The sequence below is a fragment of the Coregonus clupeaformis genome, chromosome 14 (assembly GCF_020615455.1).
Source record: "Coregonus clupeaformis isolate EN_2021a chromosome 14, ASM2061545v1, whole genome shotgun sequence".
Classification (NCBI taxonomy): Eukaryota; Metazoa; Chordata; class Actinopteri; order Salmoniformes; family Salmonidae; genus Coregonus; species Coregonus clupeaformis.
The window spans coordinates 29,841,680-29,863,816 of NC_059205.1; the positions used below are offsets into that span (position 1 = coordinate 29,841,680).

General features: G+C 41.7%; 1 protein-coding gene across 2 annotated transcripts in view; it reads right to left on the reverse strand.

The window, feature by feature from the left end:
- The window catches only part of LOC121581038 (acid-sensing ion channel 1C), a 275,500-nt gene extending 266,610 nt beyond the window's left edge, over nt 1–8,890 (reverse strand). For both annotated transcript variants that reach the window (XM_045224796.1, XM_041896372.2), the window contains exon 1: nt 7,350–8,890. In XM_045224796.1, the coding sequence (XP_045080731.1) occupies nt 7,350–7,904 (555 nt within the window). In that variant the 5' untranslated portion in view covers nt 7,905–8,890. The remainder of the gene's footprint in view (nt 1–7,349) is intronic.
- Nucleotides 8,891–22,137: the final 13,247 nt, after the last annotated feature.

The window sequence follows — 22,137 nt, forward strand, 5'->3', positions numbered from 1 at the left end:
TGGTTGCCTGCCAGCAGTAATCTTCTCTGATTGATTGAGAGATTCAAAGGCTATCATCGTTAAGTAACATAATAAATGCAAAGCGTTGAATATTTAAATTCATACACTTTGAAATGAATTGGGTAACTTTGCCATAGAAGCATTTAACTGCTGGGCACTCCGACATCATATGAAGGACTGTGCCTACCTGATTTAGGTTACACAGTGAACAGTTGGGGCCAATATCATCATAAAACGTTTCCTTGGTGTTAAATACAGTCTGTGAACAAACTTAAAATGTATAAGTTAATTGTTCGGATTACGGGATGCCAAGGTAATATTTTTCCATATTCTGCTCCAGTTAAAGGGTTGTTCAGAGTCAATTAGATCTGTGGAACATACTTTTTTAATGGCTAGCTCAGAATATGAGCTTTCTAAAAAATATATATATATATATATATTATAGAGATCAGTCCTTTTGGGAGACCAGATAATTTATTAATAAATCCTATCATTGGATGGTTCGGTAGTTGGGTTTCCCAAGGAACTCCATAGGCATAGGCAGTGCGTTGCAAAGGTATTCATCCCCCTTGGCGGTTATCCTATTTTGTTGCATTACAACCTGTAATGTAAATTGATTTTTATTTGGATTTCATTTAATGGACATACACAAAATAGTCCAAATTGGTGAAGTGGAATGAAAACAATAACTTGTTTCAAATAATTCTACAAAATATATCACGGAAAAGTGGTGCGTGCATATGTATTCACCCCCTCTGCTATGAAGCCCCTAAGTAAGATCTGGTGCAACGTATTACCTTCAGAAGTCACATAATTAGTTAAGTAAAGTCCACCTGTGTGCAATCTAAGTGTCACATGATCTGTCACATGATCTCAGTATATATACACCTGTTCTGAAAGGCCCCAGAGTCTGCAACACCACTAAGCAAGGGGCACCACCAAACAAGAGGGACAATGAAGACCAAGGAGCTCTCCAAACAGGTCAGGGATGAAGTTGTGGAGAAGTATAGATAAGGGTTGGGTTATAAAAAAATATCTGAAACTTTGAACATCCCACGGAGCACCATTAAATCCATTATTTAAAAATGGAAAGAAAATGGTACCAAAACAAACCTGCCAAGAGAGGGCCGCCCACCAAAACTCACGGACCAGGCAAGGAGGGCATTGATCAGAGAGGCAACAGAGAGATCAAAGATAACCCTGAAGGAGCTGCAAAGATCCACAGCGGCGATTGGAGTATCTGTCCATAGGACCACTTTAAGCCGTACACTCCACAGAGCTGGGCTTTACAGAAGAGTGGCCAAAAAAAAAGCAATTGCTTAAAGAAAAAAATAAGCAAAAACGTTTGGTGTTCGCCAAAAGGCATGTGGGAGACTCCCCAAACATATGGAAGAAGGTACTCTGGTCAGATGAGTCTAAAATTTAGCTTTTTGGCCATCAAGGAGAATGCTATGTCTGGTGCAAACCCAACACCTCTTATCACCCCGAGAACACCATCCCCACAGTGAAGCATGGTGGTGGCAGCATCATGCTGTGGGGATGTTTTTCATCGGCAGGGACTGGGAAACTGGTCAGAATTGAAGGAATGATGGATGGCGCTAAATACAGGGAAATGATTGAGGGGAAACCTGTTTCAGTCTTCCAGAGATTTGAGACTGGGACGGAGGTTCACATTCCAGCAGGACAATGACCCTAAGCATACTGCTAAAAGCAACACTTGAGTGGTTTAAGGGGAAACATTAAATGTCTTGGAATGGCCTAGTCAAAGCCCAGACCTCAATCCAATTGAGAATCTGTGGTATGACTTAAAGATTGCTGTACATAAGCGGAACCCATCCAACTTGAAGAAGCTGGAGCAGTTTTGCCTTGAAGAATGGGCAAAAATCCCAGTGGCTAGATGTGCCAAGCTTATAGAGACATACCACAAGAGACTTGCAGCTGTAATTGCTGCAAAAGGTGGCTCTACAAAGTATTGGCTTTGGGGGGTGAATAGTTGTGCACGCTCAAGTTTTCTGTTTTTTTAAAACTTATTTCTTGTTTGTTTCACAATAAAATATATTTTGCATCTTCAAAGTGGTAGGCATGTTGTGTAAATCAAATGATACAAACCCCCCCCAAAATCCATTTTAATTCCAGGTTGTAAGGCAACAAAATAGGAAAAATGCCAAGGGGGGTGAATATTTTCGCAAGCCACTGTAGCTGATCTATGTTGTAAATATAGAAAAAAGGAGTTGCCTGGTAATGTGCATCTTTTAAATCTTGGAATGTTCTCAAACCATTACTGTCCATGATATCGGCAAGGGCACGAATTCCACATTTGGTCCATTGGGGGATGCAAAAGGCCGCCCTCCAGATTGCAAGGCATTATTGTGAAAAATTGGAATATGGGCATGCCATTTTGATTCCCAGTTACATTTCTTCTCAATTATGCGAGCCATAATAGGACAAAAGCGTAGTTTACATTGTTTAAGGGATATTTGTTTTTTTTTACATTGAAGGAGAGGTTATTTTCCTGGCTCCTCTCCCGCCAAGGCGAAATTTCTGAAACCCATTGAAAACCTGTGGTTAAGCACAGACGAAGGATATGAAGGATCTGAAAGTAGTCTGTATGGAGGAATGAATAAAAAAATATCTGAAACTTTGAACATCCCACGGAGCACCATTAAATCCATTATTTAAAAATGGAAAGAAAATGGTACCAAAACAAACCTGCCAAGAGAGGGCCGCCCACCAAAACTCACGGACCAGGCAAGGAGGGCATTGATCAGAGAGGCAACAGAGAGATCAAAGATAACCCTGAAGGAGCTGCAAAGATCCACAGCGGCGATTGGAGTATCTGTCCATAGGACCACTTTAAGCCGTACACTCCACAGAGCTGGGCTTTACAGAAGAGTGGCCAGAAAAAAAGCAATTGCTTAAAGAAAAAAATAAGCAAAAACGTTTGGTGTTCGCCAAAAGGCATGTGGGAGACTCCCCAAACATATGGAAGAAGGTACTCTGGTCAGATGAGTCTAAAATTTAGCTTTTTGGCCATCAAGGAGAATGCTATGTCTGGTGCAAACCCAACACCTCTTATCACCCCGAGAACACCATCCCCACAGTGAAGCATGGTGGTGGCAGCATCATGCTGTGGGGATGTTTTTCATCGGCAGGGACTGGGAAACTGGTCAGAATTGAAGGAATGATGGATGGCGCTAAATACAGGGAAATGATTGAGGGGAAACCTGTTTCAGTCTTCCAGAGATTTGAGACTGGGACGGAGGTTCACATTCCAGCAGGACAATGACCCTAAGCATACTGCTAAAGCAACACTTGAGTGGTTTAAGGGGAAACATTAAATGTCTTGGAATGGCCTAGTCAAAGCCCAGACCTCAATCCAATTGAGAATCTGTGGTATGACTTAAAGATTGCTGTACATAAGCGGAACCCATCCAACTTGAAGAAGCTGGAGCAGTTTTGCCTTGAAGAATGGGCAAAAATCCCAGTGGCTAGATGTGCCAAGCTTATAGAGACATACCACAAGAGACTTGCAGCTGTAATTGCTGCAAAAGGTGGCTCTACAAAGTATTGGCTTTGGGGGGGTGAATAGTTGTGCACGCTCAAGTTTTCTGTTTTTTTAAAACTTATTTCTTGTTTGTTTCACAATAAAATATATTTTGCATCTTCAAAGTGGTAGGCATGTTGTGTAAATCAAATGATACAAACCCCCCCAAAATCCATTTTAATTCCAGGTTGTAAGGCAACAAAATAGGAAAAATGCCAAGGGAGGTGAATATTTTCGCAAGCCACTGTAGCTGATCTATGTTGTAAATATAGAAAAAAGGAGTTGCCTGGTAATGTGCATCTTTTAAATCTTGGAATGTTCTCAAACCATTACTGTCCATGATATCGGCAAGGGCACGAATTCCACATTTGGTCCATTGGGGGGATGCAAAAGGCCGCCCTCCAGATTGCAAGGCATTATTGTGAAAAATTGGAATATGGGCATGCCATTTTGATTCCCAGTTACATTTCTTCTCAATTATGCGAGCCATAATAGGACAAAAGCGTAGTTTACATTGTTTAAGGGATATTTGTTTTTTTTACATTGAAGGAGAGGTTATTTTCCTGGCTCCTCTCCGCCAAGGCGGAAATTTCTGAAACCCATTGAAAACCTGTGGTTAAGCACAGACGAAGGATATGAAGGATCTGAAAGTAGTCTGTATGGAGGAATGGTCTAAGATCCCTCCCAATGTGTTCTCCAACTCATAAAACATTTGAGAAAAAGGCTCAGTGCCGTTCTCCACGAAAGGTGAGGTATTGAAAACAGGGGTGTCAATCATTTTGACCCATACATAGTGGATCCCACTATATGTATCACATGTACCAGAGTAGCTGTCATGAATGACAACACATTTTAAAATAAAATTATCGTAATCTTGATCATAATGTAAATGTTTTTACATCAGAATTTCTCAAACAAACATTCCATAAATCATTCAGTCAGTTATCAAAAAACACATAATAATCACCACTTACTATTGGTTAGATTACACAACTACAGCATACCCAATGGCAATGCTATTGGGAGTTGCTGCCAAGGGCACATGCAGTATGTAATCCAAAATCTACATTTTTATGTGCTCCTCTGTAGCATGGCGCTTGCAACACCAGGATAGTGTGTTTGATTCCCGGGATTACCCATGAGTAAAATGTATGCACACATGACTGTAAGTTGCTTTGGATAAAAGTGTCTGCTAAATTGCATATATACAGTGCATTCGGAAAGTATTCAGACCCCTTGACTTTTTCCACATTTTGTTACGTTACAGCCTTTTTATAAAATTGATTAAATCTTGTTTTCCCCTCATCAATCTACACACAATACCCCATAATGACAAAGTGAAAACCGGTTTTTAGAAATGTTTGCAAATGCCTTATTTACATAAGTATTCAGACCCTTTGCTATGAGACTCGAAATTGACCTCAGGTGCATCCTGTTTCCATTGATCATCCTTGAGATGTTTCTACAACCTGATTGGAGTCCACCTGTGGTAAATTCAATTGATTGGACATGATTTGGAAAGGCACATTCCTGTCTATATAAAATGGAAATATCACATTTACATATGTATTCAGACCCTATACTCAGTACTTTGTTGAAGCACCTTTGGCAGCAATTACAACCTTGAGTCTTCTTGGGTATGTCGCTACAAGCTTGGCACACCTGTATTTGGGGAGTTTCTCCCATTATTCTCTGCAGATCCTCTCAAGCTCTGTCAGGTTGGACAGGGAGCGTCGCTGCACAGCTATTTTTAGGTCTCTCCAGAGATGTTCGATCAGGTTCAAGTCCGGGCTCTGGCTGGGACACTCAAGGACATCCAGAGACTTGTCCCAAAACCACTCCTGCGTTGTCTTGGCTGTGTGCTTAGGGTCGTTGTCCTATTGGAAGGTGAACCTTCGCCCCAGTCTGAGGTCCTAAACACTCTGCAGAAGGTTTTCATCAAGGATCTCTCTGTACTTTGTCCTTGCTGCTGAAAAACATCCCCCACAGCATGATGCTGCCACCACCATGCTTCACTGTAGGGATGGTGCCAGGTTTGCTCCAGACGTGAAGCTTGGCATTCAGGTTAAAGAGTTCAATCTTGGTTTCATCAGACCAGAGAATCTTGTTTCTCATGGTCTGAGAGTCCTTTAGGTGCCTTTTGGCAAACTCCAAGCGGTCTGTCATGTGCCTTTTACTGAGGAGTGGCTTCCATCTGGGCACTCTACCATAAACGTCTGATTGGTGGAGTGCTGCAGAGATGGTTGTACATCTGGAAGGTTCTCCCATCTCCACAGAGGAACTCTGGAGCTCTGTCAGAGTGACCATCGGGTTCTTGGTCACCTCCCTGACCAAGGCCCTTCTCCCCCGATTGCTCAGTTTGGTCGGGTGGCCAGCTCTAGGAAGAGTCTTGATGGGTCCAAACTTCTTCCATTTAAGAATCATTGAGGCCACCGTGTTCTTGGGGACGTTCAATGCTGCCAACATTTTCTGGTACCCTTCCCCAGATCTGTGCCTCGACACATTCCTGTCTGAGCTCTACGGACAATTCCTTCGACCTCATGGCTTAGTTTTTGCTCTGACATGCACTGTCAACTGTGGGAACTTATATAGACAGGAATGTGCCTTTCCAAATCAGGTCCAATCAATTGAATTTACCACAGGTGGACTCCAATCAGGTTGTAGAAACATCTCAAGGATGATCAATGGAAACAGGATGCACCTGAGCTCAATTTCGAGTCTCATAGCAAAGGGTCTGAATACTTATGTAAATAAGGCATTTCTTTTCTTTATCTTTAATACATTTGCAAACATTTCTAAAAACCGGTTTTCACTTTGTCATTATGGAGTATTGTGTGGAGATTGATGAGGAAAATGTTTTATTTAATCCATTTTAGAATAAGACTGTAACGTAACACAATGTGGAAAAGGTTAAGGGGTCTGAATACTTTCCGATTGCACTGTATATATTATTACTAGATTTACAACAGAACATTGTTTTTTAAGTACACAAAGTACTGTCATACTCTGGCCTGGAAGTTTCAAAACATCAACATGCCCCTAAACTGTAATTGCCCCTAAGGGGATAAATAAAGTTGTGTTGAATTAAACCGAATTAAAGTCATCTCATTCCTTCTCTTCACAAAAACCACAGTTTAAAGAAAAGCGTCTGCTAAATGGCATATTATTATTATTATTATTATTATTATAAATGAAGGACATTGTCTGTAAGGCATCCATCATCCACTCACCTCATCGTATACCAATCCCAATAGAGTTGCCTGAACCACAACTAATGTTTTTCTTACAGTAGCCTACCATGTACAAATCATCTCATTACACCTAGCCATTGTTCAATTATCTATAAGATGTTATTGATGTGACAATCATGTCCAATTCTCAATATCCCTTTAGGCTATGGATCACCTTTAAACATGTACAACTTTCAGCACAGCAACACCACGGCAGGTCCAATGTGAGTTACTGTACCTTGTCTGTAACACAAGCGTCAAAGCTTTTGGTTTTATTCAAAAGTTACTGTGACAATCAATTTCTACGCCCAACATTAGCCTTATGTGAATCTTGAGGGCACAATAAAACCGATTTGTCCACTTGTGCCTCTATGGGGACAATGAATTAGTTAAAAATTCCCTGAATAAAGATATTAGGTGTTCCTCTCAAGCCTCAATTCATATAGAAACTACAATGCGAAAACCATTGAAATCCAAACTTTGTTTAGTCTGGAAAAGAACACATCACAAACCCAGAGCGATAACCCACAACAAATAACAAACCAAATAACCAGAAATGATTTGAAGAGACTCACGGTACTGAAGTTCCATGGGTAACACTCCGATCCCCGGAACGTGCACTGCAGCAGCATGTCACTGATATCATGGCCCGTGCGGTTGTAGAAGTCTGTCATGTTGAACTGCTTGGGCTTGAAGTTGAGGAAGTTGGCCTTATCCTTTAGGGTGGCCAGCACCTCAGGCTCAGCCAGGTGAGTGTTGGCTATCTGGTAGTTTGAGTTCAGGAGTGCCAGGAGCTCCCCAACGTGATACAGGTCGTTCCTGGTGATCTTGGAGAAGCGGAACTCGTTTAGGTTGCAGAAGGTCACAGCAGGGAAGGTGAGGTTGGGCGCTGCCACCTCATCCAGTTTGGTGACGTGGGGATACTCAAAGTAGTAGGACACGCGGTCCATGCACACCAGCATAAGCAAGGCCAATGAGCCCAGGAAGGAGAGCGTCCACAGGAAGCGGCGAAACGTCATGTGCCCGTAAGCAAAGATGTGGCTCATGCCATGTAGAGTGGACATGTTGGCGAAGGCTTGCACGTTGGAAGGCCGGATGCTCTCGATGCTTTCCTCTGAGTCCCCCTTCATGGTTGCAGGTTGTGTGAGTGTCGTCAAGACACTAGTATTTCCTCAACAAGAACTTCAGGTTAGAGAGACTTGCTTAGCAACAGAATGTAGCATAAACCAACCGGTCACCAGTGCTTTGGCTCGGCAGCATGTGGCTTTTATTCCAACGATAAGCGGCAAGCGGCAAATTCTAACCGCTATCTTAAAATGGTTGGCAGATGCTTTTAAAATGTCTCTTCCAGTGGATGTCAGTTCTTCCATGTAGTCCCAGGTCCCCCCTTTTCTTTCAGGCTCCTCTTCTATTCTCTCTCTCTCGCTCTGTAGCGCTCTCTCTCTCTCCCGCTCAGCTGTCTTTGTAGCAGAACCAAACAATGACAGCTCCAGAAACACCCACTTTTATCCAAAAGGGAATGCCTTCTGAGTCCTCAGCAGTGTGAAATGGACAATGAAAAGAACAAACGGGAGAAAATAGCAGACAGACGTGAGGGAGAGGGAGAGGAGAGGGAGAGATGGGGATTGGTAATGAAAAGGGCTGCGTAGGGCTGAAGAGGGGTTCAGCCTCAACAGTCAATGGGACCCTTCCTCCTCCAATTGGCATGAACGCCACTACATCGCAGTGATAATGGGATGCAATGGATTTGTGAATGGGTGGAAAGAATAAAGAGAGAGAGAGAGAGCGATGGCTCCCTATCCCTCGCGGCCACCTTCCTTTTCTCTCTCTGTCACTCTCTTCTCTCTTTTCCCCAGATGAAAATGATGAGGGGGGTCATTGACTACCCACTAACCCACCTCTCCTGTGTGGTTTACAGACAAGCCCAGTGTTTGTAGGTAGCCTCCACGGTATCTACCTTGTTTCGCTCTCATCCACAATTAGCAGGGAAGCCCATGCACCTCTTGTTGCCAGTCTAGCCGATAAAAACCTGCTCAACACCACTAGCTTTTCTCCCGATCTCAACATACTCTCTTTCGTGAGCCAGCTTGCTTGCTGCTGTTGCTCCCTCCCACCACTCTCTCTCTCTTTCTCCCCCCCTCTCTCCCTACCTCTTTAGTAGTCAGGATTCATCCTTCTGCCGAATGGCTGCTTTGCCTGAGTGTCTGTGTGCACAGGGGGAGTCTCTCACTCTGTGCTGCTGCTAACTTCACTGTGTTATGGTTTTCTAATGCGCTCTAACAGTCCGTGATCAAGTGAAAGCTCCTACTGTGTTATGGGAATGCCACAGGTTGCATGTTGATATGGATGTAAACTTCATAACCACAAAGATAATTAATTATCTGTAGTGGGGGATGTGGTTGCAAGAGCCTAAATCTTTACAAGCTGAGAGAATGTGTCCCGATTTGATAATTTTCACTTACAAGTCAAACAAATGATCCACACATTGAAGAACTGAATCCATTGATCTTCTTCTGGTGAAAATAGTATTTTCTAAGGAGTATTTTGGTCTCTTCTTGTAATAGGATAGCGAACCGAACACATTGGCTGCCATTTCATTTCTGTTACACTCTTAGAAAAAAGGGTTCCAAAAGAGTTATTTGTCTGTCCCCATAGGACAACCCTTTTTGGTTCCAGGTATAACCCTTTTTGGTTCCAAGTATAACTATTTTGGATTCCATATAGAACCCTCTGTGGAAAGGGTTCTGCATGGAACCGAAAGGGTTCTGCCTGGAACCAAAAAGGGTTATTCAAAGTGTTCTCCTATGGGGACAGCCGAATAACCCTTTTAGGCTCTAGATAGCACCTTTTTTTCTAGGAGTGTAGACCTAGGTTAGTATTGAAGGGTCCTATATCCCCAGAGCTCATTGTCCCCTTGGGCCAAGGGACCAACCAACCAACCCCTGGTGGTGTATTTCCCTGTTGATTGTTTCACTAAATGTGTTCTAGGGTCTCCAGGCTTGACCAATAATAATGGGCTCGGGCTTTTCATTAGGGTTGAAAGTTCACCTTATCCTAAAGAGAAACCCTTTTATTTACCTTAAGAGCAAACCAAATTAACACTCATTGGCTCACCCTGAGAAGCCTCATTATCATAACAATAGAAACATTACCAAGGATATGACAGCAACCCGGGAGGATAAAATCAATATCATGTCCTGGTAACCAAGAGCTCACACTCACAGCATAGCAACCAACCCTTACCCAGCGGTGATACTAACATTGTCAGTCATGTGATTGAGATAATTCTAAAAATACTCGTCCATCAACTTGTGGAAGAAAGCTATGTCAAATGGATATTGGCGTCATAGAAATCGCTAACTGAAAACATTAGGTGAAGGAGACAACATGATGCTTGCACAGCAAATTTGCGGGTGTTAAAATCTCAGTGTTGATGAAAATAGTTTTGTGAGTGCTATATCTAAGTGTTGATTCTAGTGGGGTTAACGCCAGTGGGATTTAAATTTATGCCACCCGCAGTGAATAAATGAAGTGTTGTTGTTACTCGACTGTGTTGAGTTAATTTCTCTTAATTCTCGGAATAAAAGACACGGGAGGGGCCACATGATCATATTTCCCATTTTTAGAATAGTTTGCTTTAATATCTATGTTTCTGCATGCACATTGATTGATTAATTGATCTAAAATAAATAACTTCATTTTCCTAAACTATTCCAATCTGTAAGTGGTTGGACTTATTTGACACTATCGATCACCACATTCTTTTGGAGAGACTGGAAACCCAAATTGGTCTACACGGACAAGTTCTGGCCTGGTTTAGATCTTACCTGTCGGAAAGATATCAGTTTGTCTCTGTGAATGGTCTGTCCTCCGACAAATCAACTGTACATTTCGGTGTTCCTCAAGGTTCCGTTTTAGGACCACTATTGTTTTCACTATATATTTTACCTCTTGGGGATGTTATTCGAAAACATAATGTTAACTTTCACTGCTATGCGGATGACACACAGCTGTACATTTCAATGAAACATGGTGAAGCCCCAAAATTGCCCTCGCTAGAAGCCTGTGTTTCAGACATAAGGAAGTGGATGGCTGAAAACTTTCTACTTTTAAACTCGGACAAAACAGAGATGCTTGTTCTAGGTCCCAAGAAACAAAGAGATCTTCTGTTAAATCTGACAATTCATCTTGATGGTTGTAAAGTCGTCTCAAATAAAACTGTGAAGGACCTCGGCGTTACTCTTGACCCTGATCTCTCTTTTGACGAACATATCAAGACTGTTTCAAGGACAGCTTTTTTCCATCTACGTAACATTGCAAAAATCAGAAATTTTCTGTCCAAAAATGATGCAGAAAAATTAATCCATGCATTTGTTACTTCTAGGTTAGACTACTGCAATGCTCTACTTTCCGGCTACCCGGATAAAGCACTAAATAAACTTCAGTTAGTGCTAAATACGGCTGCTAGAATCCTGACTAGAACCAAGAAATTTGATCATATTACTCCAGTGCTAGCTTCCCTACACTGGCTTCCTGTTAAGGCAAGGGCTGATTTCAAGGTTTTACTGTTAACCTATAAAGCGTTACATGGGCTTGCTCCTACCTATCTTTCCGAGTTGGTCCTGCCGTACATACCAATACGTACGCTACGGTCACAAGACGCAGGCCTCCTAATTGTCCCTAGAATTTCTAAGCAAACAGCGGGAGGCAGGGCTTTCTCCTATAGATCTCCATTTTTATGGAACAGTTTGCCTACCCATGTGAGAGACGCAGACTCGGTCTCAACCTTTAAGTCTTTACTGAAGACTTATCTCTTCAGTAGGTCATATGATTGAGTGTAGTCTGGCCCAGGAGTGTGAAGGTGAACGGAAAGGCTCTGGAGCAACGAACAGCCCTTGCTGTCTCTGCCAGGCCGGTTCCCCTCTCTCCACTGGGGTTCTCTGCCTCTAACCCTGTTACAGGGGCTGAGTCACTGGCTTGCTGGTGCTCTTTCATGCCGTCCCTAGGAGGGGTGCGTCACTTGAGTGGGTTGAGTTACTGACGTGATCTTCCTGTCTGGGTTGGCGCCCCCCTTGGTTTGTGCTGTGGTGGAGACCTCTGTGGGCTATACTCGGCCTTGTCTCAGGATTGTAAGTTGGTGGTTGAGGATATCCCTCTGGTGGTGCGGGGGCTGTGCTTTGGCAGAGTGGGTGGGGTTATATCCTTCCTGTTTGGCCCTGTCCGGGGTTTCTTCGGATGGGGCCACAGTGTCTCCGGACCGCTCCTGTCTCAGCCTCCAGTATTTATGCTGCAGTAGTTTATGTGTCGGGGGGGCTGGGGTTAGTTGGTTATACCTGGAGTACTTCTCCTGTCTTATCCAGTGTCCTGTGTGAATTTAAGTATGCTCTCTCTAATTCTCTCGTTCTCTCTTTCTCTCTGAGAACCTGAGCCCTAGGACCATACGTCAGGACTACCGGGCATGCTGACACCTTGCTGTCCCCAGTCCGCCTGGCCTTGCTGCTATTCCAGTTTCAACTGTTCTGCCTGCGGTTACGAAACCCCTACCTGTCCCAGACCTACTGTTTTCAACTCTTAATGATCGGCTATGAAAAGCCAACTGAGAGACCTGAGCCCTAGGACCATACGTCGGGACTACCGGCCGTGGTGACTCCTTGCTGTCCCCAGTCCGCCTGGCCTTGCTGCTATTCCAGTTTCAACTGTTCTGCCTGCGGTTATGGAACCCCTACCTGTCCCAGACCTGCTGTTTTCAACTCTTAATGATCGGCTATGAAAAGCCAACTGAGATTTATTCCTGATTATTATTTGACCATGCTTGTCACTTATGAACATTTTTGAACATCTTGGCATGGTTCTGTTATAATCTCCACCCGGCACAGCCAGAAGAGGACTGGCCACCCCTCATAGCCTGGTTCCTCTCTAGGTTTCTTCCTAGGTTTTGGCCTTTCTAGGGAGTTTTTCCTAGCCACCGTGCTTCTACACCTGCATTACTAGCTGTTTGGGGTTTTAGGCTGGGTTTCTGTACAGCACTTCGAGATATTAGCTGATGTAAGAAGGGCTATATAAAATAAAATTGATTGATTGATTGCACCCGTTACTGAGATGGCCGTTCCAGTTTAGGTAGTCTTGTTTGATAAGTTCTTCACCATAGCAGTCATTCTGAATGCGGATTGTGGGTGATAAAACTTTTAAATTGTTGAATATCCTCCCTATGGCTGGATTTTAATAGGAATTTCAAATTACTTCACAAGCCAGCAAATTATGACTTGCTGGTCTGATATGGCCCATGAGCCACGATTTTCAGACCACAATGTTGGGGGGAAATTAGGCCATAACTAAACGCCTTATGAAAAGTATAATGTATGGTCATAAAGGGTTTAATTTTAAATTAAAACACATTCACTTAGGCAGTCACTTGGTGAAGGCCTCAGGACTGAAAATTAATCAATGGAAAAAACATGTCTCTCTCACTAACAAACACAGTCATGGGTGGGTAACACAAACATTCACTCAAAAGGCACCCTGGGAAATATGCAAATAAGGCTTTACACCCTAACACTGTGAAAGTGTAACATCATCAGCTCTAATAAAGTGTTAATTTAAGTCGGAATTCACAACACCCTCAGTGTTAAAGGAAGAATCCACTCAGGTGTTGGTCATTGGTCCACTGTTGATACAGTCCCAAAATGTTTTGCATGTCAGCAGTCAAGTTTTCGAGATATTGGACTTTGAAGAAGCAAGGTGTCACTTGCCACATCATCATGATGATGCTTTTAGAGTTATTGACCTCACAATAAGCCAGATTCGAGTAACTTACATTGTGTTGCTGAAACTTGAAGCAGCCGTCGTGGCACAATCAATCAGAAATGGACAGCTCATGGTGCTGAAAGTAGGCAAATTCGAGTAGGCATAATTCATTTCAATGTCTAATTTTAATTACTAACAACATTTTCTTCCTATTGAAGAAATAAGAGGTAGGCCTACTTGTTTGACAGACGAAATTAGGCTATAGGCTGCTACATAAATTTTTTGGCAAATTCCTCCACCCACCATGCACTCTTTAAATAACAGCCCTTCACTGGAGGTAGGCTAAGTTAAAACCAGGACTCAAATTGAGGGGGTATGAGAGGGTATGCCATAGACCTACCTTTAATCAAAGAAAATGGGAAAAATCACAGGCCTACCCATTGTTAGCTTAAGCTTTTGAAGAAAATAAAACAGATCCGGTAATATAAAGTGATATTTAACAGCGCTTTGGTCCGCAATGCTTTATGCTAGAAACAAGCTGTAAAATATCAGGGAAAGATGTGACTCCAATGCATATGGGGATAGCATTGTTTCGTTTCTTTGATATTCAGAGGCTGGGCTACAACCTTCTATAGCAGAGGAGACAAAACATGTACTTTGCTTAGAAAGTAATCTAATTCTGTCACTATCAATTGATTAAGCTAATCACTTTCTGTACAATATAAGATGTTTAAACCAAGACAGCTTTTAGGGAAACACTTGTGACCTTGTCTCATTGGGTTACGCCACGGTAGAAACAAGTAGCCAGCAGTTAAAGCTTACATTTTTCTGCATTGGTTGTAGACCTACTTTCTGGGTTGGAAAGGTAGGCCTAACTTTCGAAAGTACCATGCTCAGATTCCTAATGATGTCTAAGATTCAATTATTTGCAAACAGGGACAGCTTCGTTACAAGACACAGTGATTTGGCATTGGAGAAATATAACAAGATGAACACATAGGCCTATCTCTCTGTCCATTCTTAGTCTGTAATTTCGGTAATTAGTGTGGTATTAAAAAATATTCTGCTAATATGTAAAATTACGTAGAATTGCATAAAATGTTTATAAAAGGCAATTTTTTCTTGGACCTGCAAATATGATGATAGATTAATGTAATGTTTTTACTATAAAGGAGATCTTTCCACCCCTACTCTTGTCCATGGTGGTCTGTGAACCCACAACCTTCTGGCCCGCCACCCTGTGCGCTTAAAAAATTCCTGCGTTGCAATGTAATGCTTACAGGATGAAGAACAGTTTCAAAAACGGCATATCTAAGGCTCTGGTCTGTCCAAGAAGTGAGTGTAAATGGTAAGGATGGTTTCTGCTATCCACTTTGTTTTATTTATTATTTTGGGTATTGGGGAGGTTCACTTGTTTTTTTCCAAGCGTTCAGGGAGGTTTTAGTAAAATAAATGTTGCTGAAGGGAGGGCCATCCATTTTCATTTCAGAGAGGTCCGATTTTCTCCATGTAACCTTTATTATAATTAACGTTCACTCCCTACATAAGATCTGTCCTCCACTTTTGATCTAAGGTGCTTTGAAAAGCTCTAAATGTGCAATACATGATCATTATTACAATCCATCATTACATTACATCTGTACCGCATGAACATGTCCAGACAGTAGGTGCCTAAGTATGACATAGGGCCTAATCAATAAAATAACTCAGTTGTTCACATAATTTTGCATACATTTTCATATATAAATAATTTCAACTCCACATATTTAATCAAAAGAAATTCAAATAACTAACACACTTATAGCCTATGCACTTATTTGCATTATCCTTGTAATATTGTTGCACATAATACAGTATGTACACAGACAGATTATACAAAAGCAAACTGGTGCAATTCTTCCATGCCTGCTTGTTACAGATTGCAGAGGAACAGTTTTAGGACTTTTCCTTAGTAATTGGCTTTCAAGTGGCTGGTGGTTTACATAGCATAATGCAGTGAATATTAATGCGAAGATAAATATTTGAAGCACTTACTCCTAAGCGCTATATAAATGTTGTTCTTTATGTGGGGCTTTTTGAATGTGCCTGCCTGTCAATAACTACAGCAAGTACAGCCACAGTTATGTTGCTCTGACTGCTATAGCTCAACTTAAACATAACAAAAGTCTTGCTCCTACACACAATGCAACAAATAACATGTCTTCATACTGCGCAATGCACCAAAGAAAGCTCTTCATATCGCACGATGTGCCACGCAAATGTCTTCATATTTTCCACTAGGTCCCATGTAGCTCAGTTGGTAGAGCATGGTGTTTGCAACGCCAGGGTTGTGGGTTCGATTCCCACGGGGGGCCAGTATGAAATATGTATGCACTCACTAACTGTAAGTCGCTCTGGATAAGAGCGTCTGCTAAATGACTAAAATGTAAAAATGTACGAGCTCAGAGAAATGCTTGTAAATTTAAGGAGTCATCCTCATATTGACTTGGTCAATTCAGTATTCAAGGAACAGGATTGGAAGCAGCTAAAATGATACAGCCTATATGTCCAGTACTCTGCATAGCTGCAAGGCCTAGTGGAATACATAAAATAATGATTTATTGGACTTTATACAGATGGAGTGGTGAAGATTTGTTGGCTAATTAACCATGATAGCCTCACAACACAAATAAATTGTAGCGTGTGGCATATTCAATATTAGATAGTCCACAAAATGATTGCCACCCTTGATAAAGATGAGCAAAAAAGACTATAAAACAAATAAATCAAATTGTTACGAAACCAATAACTAGCCTACTGATTTTGCTGCACTTGTTATGTCTAGGGGTATTAGGCCTAGCTACATGGTCTGTAACCTGATCTGATGTGTGCATATATCTGTGAAGTATGTGTGTACGACTAGGTGTTGAAAGTATGTACCCAGGAGTTAGCCACTTTACCTTAGGTCCAGGGCCAGCTTCTTCTTGACCTCTTGGCCGGCCCATCCAAGCGGATTATTATTTGTTCAGATGGTGACTAAACATAAATATGTACAAAAAAATGAAAAAATACAAAGGCATGCCCAAACTAAAGACTCAAAAACAAACCAAAAGGCCTCATTGCCACCAAACAAAGTCAGCAATCTCACGACCCTGTCAGCTAGGACACTCACTTGTGATCACCTTAAATGGGAAGCACCTGATGTGCTTATCAAGGTTCAAGTCCGGAGACTGAGATGGTCATTGCAAAATGTAGATTTTCTGGTCACTAAACCATTTCTTTGTGGATTTTCATGTGTGCTGGGGTTATTGTCTTGCTGTAAGATCCACTTGCTGCCAAGTTTCAGCCTCCTGGCAGAGGCAACCATGTTTTTGGCTAAAATGTCCTGGTACTTGCTTGGTAAAGTTCATGATGCCGTTGACCTTAACAAGGGGTCAAGGACTAGTGGAAGCAAAATAGCCCCATAACATCAACGATCCACCACCATATTTTACAGTAGATATGAGGTACTTTCTGCATATGCTTCCATTTTTGGACACCAAACCTGGCCGTAACAACTCTATTGTCATGTCATCTGACCATCCAATAACTATATTAAAATAAACGGCGACAGGGAGCATGCTGCTGGTTTGACTGGCTTGCCTCTGACTGGCAGCTGTATCACCGTGCGAAAAATCATTTTGGAGGACTGTCTCCTTTTTGCTATCTGGGTCTTAGGTCCCTCCCAAAGTTTTCTTCAATCTCATAAAATACTTTGGAAAAAGGCTCAGTGTCGTTATCCTCGCAAGGGGAAGGTGCTGGAGTATTAAAATAAGAGGTGCCGATAATTTTCTTTTTGAGATTGATTTTTATTACTCCAATTTATTATTTGGCAAAAATACGAGGATATGACGAGTATACAACATTATTTGGGTATGAGTAACGGAATTTGAACTTTTAAAAGTGATATTTGTGCATCTGTAACTTTCTCACTCATCATTATTCACGATTAATTCAGGATTATCCGCATTCATGTAGAAGTGTTTAGAAACATATTCTATTCTTATTTACGATAGAAAATGCACAATACATTATTTACCATTAATTTCTATTGGGCACAGAATCATCTGAAACACAACCATAACAAACAGCAAATGCATCCAACAAAGTTGTAGAGTCACACGCTTGATGTAGTCATTGCTTGCTTTGAATATGGGACCAAATACGTAACTTTTTACTACTTTAATACACATGTAAGTGAATTTGTCCCAATACTTTGGTCCCCCTAAAATGGGACTATGTACAAAAAGTGCTGTGATTTCTAAACGGTTCACCCGATATGGATGAACATACCCTCAAATTAAAGCTGACGGTCTGCACTCTAACATCATAGCCATTGTGGACTCATAGGACTCATTGGGTAGAAGGCTACAACTGCAAAGTTTATATTATGACATTGAATTTAGTGTTAGATGAATGCATGGCTACCAGCAGTGGGTATTATGTTTACAGTTAGCAATCTAGCTAATGTGTTTTGAGTTTCCAATTACTCAGGTGGTGAATTAGCCCCAAATAACTTAGCCTATGATATTATTGCACATAAATATGTAGGCAAATTCATCTCTATTGAACAAAATAATATGTTACTCTGGAGCCCTGATTGGTGTCTTACATATTGTACTACTACAGCAAGATCTTTAGGCTTGCCAGGCATTGTAAAATTCTAAGCTCACCAGCCAAGGAACCTTCTATAGATCACTCTTCCTCTTTTCAAAATCCAGCTCTGTCGTTATCTGCATTTGCAAAGTCATCCTCTCAATCAAAAACCTATCCAAAGACACGCTCCCATCTGTGCTGCCCATAACAGCCAAGCATGGCCAGGAAATTATCGGGTTCCTAATTTCTATTGAATACATTCAGGAATAAATCAAATATTAGGCCTCAGAACGTTTGATGGTCCAATGACCATTCAATTCCTCCTCATGTAATGAAATAAAATGCCACTGTCTCTTTTACATTTACAGTGGGGGGGGAAAGTATTTAGTCAGCCACCAATTGTGCAAGTTCTCCCACTTAAAAAGATGAGAGAGGCCTGTAATTTTCATCATAGGTACACGTCAACTATGACAGACAAAATGAGGGAAAAAAATCCAGAAAATCACATTGTAGGATTTTTAATGAATTTATTTGCAAATTATGGTGGAAAATAAGTATTTGGTCAATAACAAAAGTTTCTCAATAATTTGTTATATACCCTTTGTTGGCAATGACACAGGTCAAACGTTTTCTGTAAGTCTTCACAAGGTTTTCACACACTGTTGCTGGTATTTTGGCCCATTCCTCCATGCAGATCTCCTCTATAGCAGTGATGTTTTGGGGCTGTCGCTGGGCAACACGGACTTTCAACTCCCTCCAAAGATTTTCTATGGGGTTGAGATCTGGAGACTGGCTAGGCCACTCCAGGACCTTGAAATGCTTCTTACGAAGCCACTCCTTCGTTGCCCGGGCGGTGTGTTTGGGATCATTGTCATGCTGAAAGACCCAGCCACGTTTCATCTTCAATGCCCTTGCTGATTGAAGGAGGTTTTCACTCAAAATCTCACGATACATGGCCCCATTCATTCTTTCCTTTACACGGATCAGTCGTCCTGGTCCCTTTGCAGAAAAACAGCCCCAAAACATGATGTTTCCAACCCCATGCTTCACAGTAGGTATGGTGTTTTTGGATGCAACTCAGCATTCTTTGTCCTCCAAACACGACGAGTTGAGTTTTTACCAAAAAGTTCTGTTTTGGTTTCATCTGACCATATGACATTCTCCCAATCCTCTTCTGGATCATCCAAATGCACTCTAGCAAATTTCAGACGGGCCTGGACATGTACTGGCTTAAGCAGGGGGACACGTCTGGCACTGCAGGATTTGAGTTCCTGGCGGCGTAGTGTGTTACTGATGGTAGGCTTTGTTACTTTGGTCCCAGCTCTCTGCAGGTCATTCACTAGGTCCCCCCCGTGTGGTTCTGGGATTTTTGCTCACCGTTCTTGTGATCATTTTGACCCCACAGGGTGAGATCTTGCGTGGAGCCCCAGATCGAGGGAGATTATCAGTGGTCTTGTATGTCTTCCATTTCCTAATAATTGCTCCCACAGTTGATTTCTTCAAACCAAGCTGCTTACCTATTGCAGATTCAGTCTTCCCAGCCTGGTGCAGGTCTACAATTTTGTTTCTGGTGTCCTTTGACAGCTCTTTGGTCTTGGCCATAGTGGAGTTTGGAGTGTGACTGTTTGAGGTTGTAACAAGTTCAAACAGGTGCCATTAATACAGGTAACGAGTGGAGGACAGAGGAGCCTCTTAAATAAGAAGTTACAGGTCTGTGAGAGCCAGAATTCTTGCTTGTTTGTAGGTGACCAAATACTTATTTTCCACCATGATTTGCAAATAAATTCATTAAAAATCCTACAATGTGATTTTCTGGATTTTTTTTTCTCAATTTGTCTGTCATAGTTGACGTGTACCTATGATGAAAATTACAAGCCTCTCTCATCTTTTTAAGTGGGAGAACTTGCACAATTGGTGGCTGACTAAATACTCCCACTGTACAATAACAAGTCCATATGATTGAGACATTTCTATTTAATACTGACCTTGGAGAATCAAAACCTCTTACATACAGTTGAATTTGGAAGTTTACATACGCCTTAGCCAAATACATTTAAACTTAGTTTTTCACAATTCCTGACATTTAATCCTAGTAAAAATTCCCTGTCTTAGGTCAGTTAGGATCACCACTTTATTTTAAGAATGTGAAATGTCAGAATAATAGTAGAGAGAATGATTTATTTCAGCTTTTATTTATTTCATCACATTCCCAGTGGGTCAGAAGTTTACATACACTCAATTAGTATTTAGTAGCATTGCCTTTAAGTTGTTTAACTTGGGTCAAACGTTTCGGGTAGCCTTCCACAAGCTTCCCACAAAAAGTTGGGTGAATTTTGGCCCATTCCTCCTGAGTCAGGTTTGTAGGCCTCATTGCTCACACATGCTTTTTCAGTTCTGCCCACAAATGTTCTATAGGATTGAGGTCAGGGCTTTGTGATGGCCACTCCAATACCTTGACTTTGTTGCCCTTAAGCCATTTTGCCACAACTTTGGAAGTATGCTTGGGGTCATTGTCCATTTGGAAGACCCATTTGCGACCATGCTTTAACTTCCTGACTGATGTCTTGAGATGTTGCTTCAATATATCCACATAATTTTCCTTCCTCATGATGCCATCTATTTTGTGAAGTGCACCAGTCCCTCCTGCGGTTAAGCACCCCCACATCATGATGCTACCACCCCCGTGCTTCACAGTTGGGATGGTGTTCTTCGGCTTGCAAGCCGCCCCCTTTTTCCTTCAAACATAACGATGGTCATTATGGCCAAACAGTTCTATTTTTGTTTCATCAGACCAGAGGACATTTCTCCAAAAAGTACGATCTTTGTCCCCATGTGCAGTTGCAAACTGTAGTCTGGCTTTTAAATGGCGGTTTTGGAGCAGTGGCTTCTTCCTTGCTGAGCGGCCTTTCAGGTTATGTCGATATAGAACTAATTTTACTGTGGATATAGATACTTTTGTACCTGTTTCCTCCAGCATCTTCACAATTTCCTTTGATGTTGTTCTGGGATTGATTCGCACCAAAGTACTTTCATCTCTAGGAGACAGAACGCGTCTCCTTCCTGAGCGGTATGACAGCTGCGTGGTCCCATGGTGTTTATACTTGCGTACTATTGTTTGTACAACGTGGTACTATTGTTTGTTTGAACGTGGTACCTTCAGGCATTTGGAAATTGCTCCCAAGGATGAACCAGACTTGTGGAGGTCTACAAATTTTTTTCGTAAGTCTTGGCTGATTTCTTTTGATTTTCCCATGATGTCAAGCAAAGATGCACTGAGTTTGAAGGTAGGCCTTGAAATACATCAACAGGTACACCTCCAATTGACTCAAATGATGTCAAATAGCCTATCAGAAGCTTCTAAAGCCATGACATCATTTTCTGGAATTTTCCAAGCTGTTTAAAGGCACAGTCAACTTCTGACCCACTGGAATTGTGATACAGTGAATTATAAGTGAAATAATCTGTCTTTAAATAATTGTTGGAAAAATTACTTGTGTCATGCCAAAACTATAGTTTGCTACAAGACATTTGTGGAGTGGTTGAAAAACGAGTTTTAATGACTCCAACCTAAGTGTATGTAAACTTCCGACTTCAACTGTACTTTTATTGAACTCATACATCTGATGTAGATTGCTTGTGTCCGTGCTCTAACCATGAGTAACAGGTGCTCTTGTTTGCATTGTAATGCTGTCAATCAATCAGTAATCACCTTCATACACAAACATCTCAACACTTTTGGTTACAGTAAGCACTAAACAAAAACACACTCCTTATAAAGATGGGTAATGCCAGGTTATCCCAGGTTACAATGTGTTTCGCTCTGACAGATCTTCCAGAGGTGGCGGAGTTGCAATCTATGTCAAAGAGGACCTACCCTGCTCTATATCTCTGGGTAAATCTGTCCCTAAGAACTTTGACATTCTGATCCTTAGCCTTATGTTTTCTAAGAACAAATGCATCAATTTAGCCTGCTCCTATCGACTCTCCATTCCTCTCCTCTGAGTT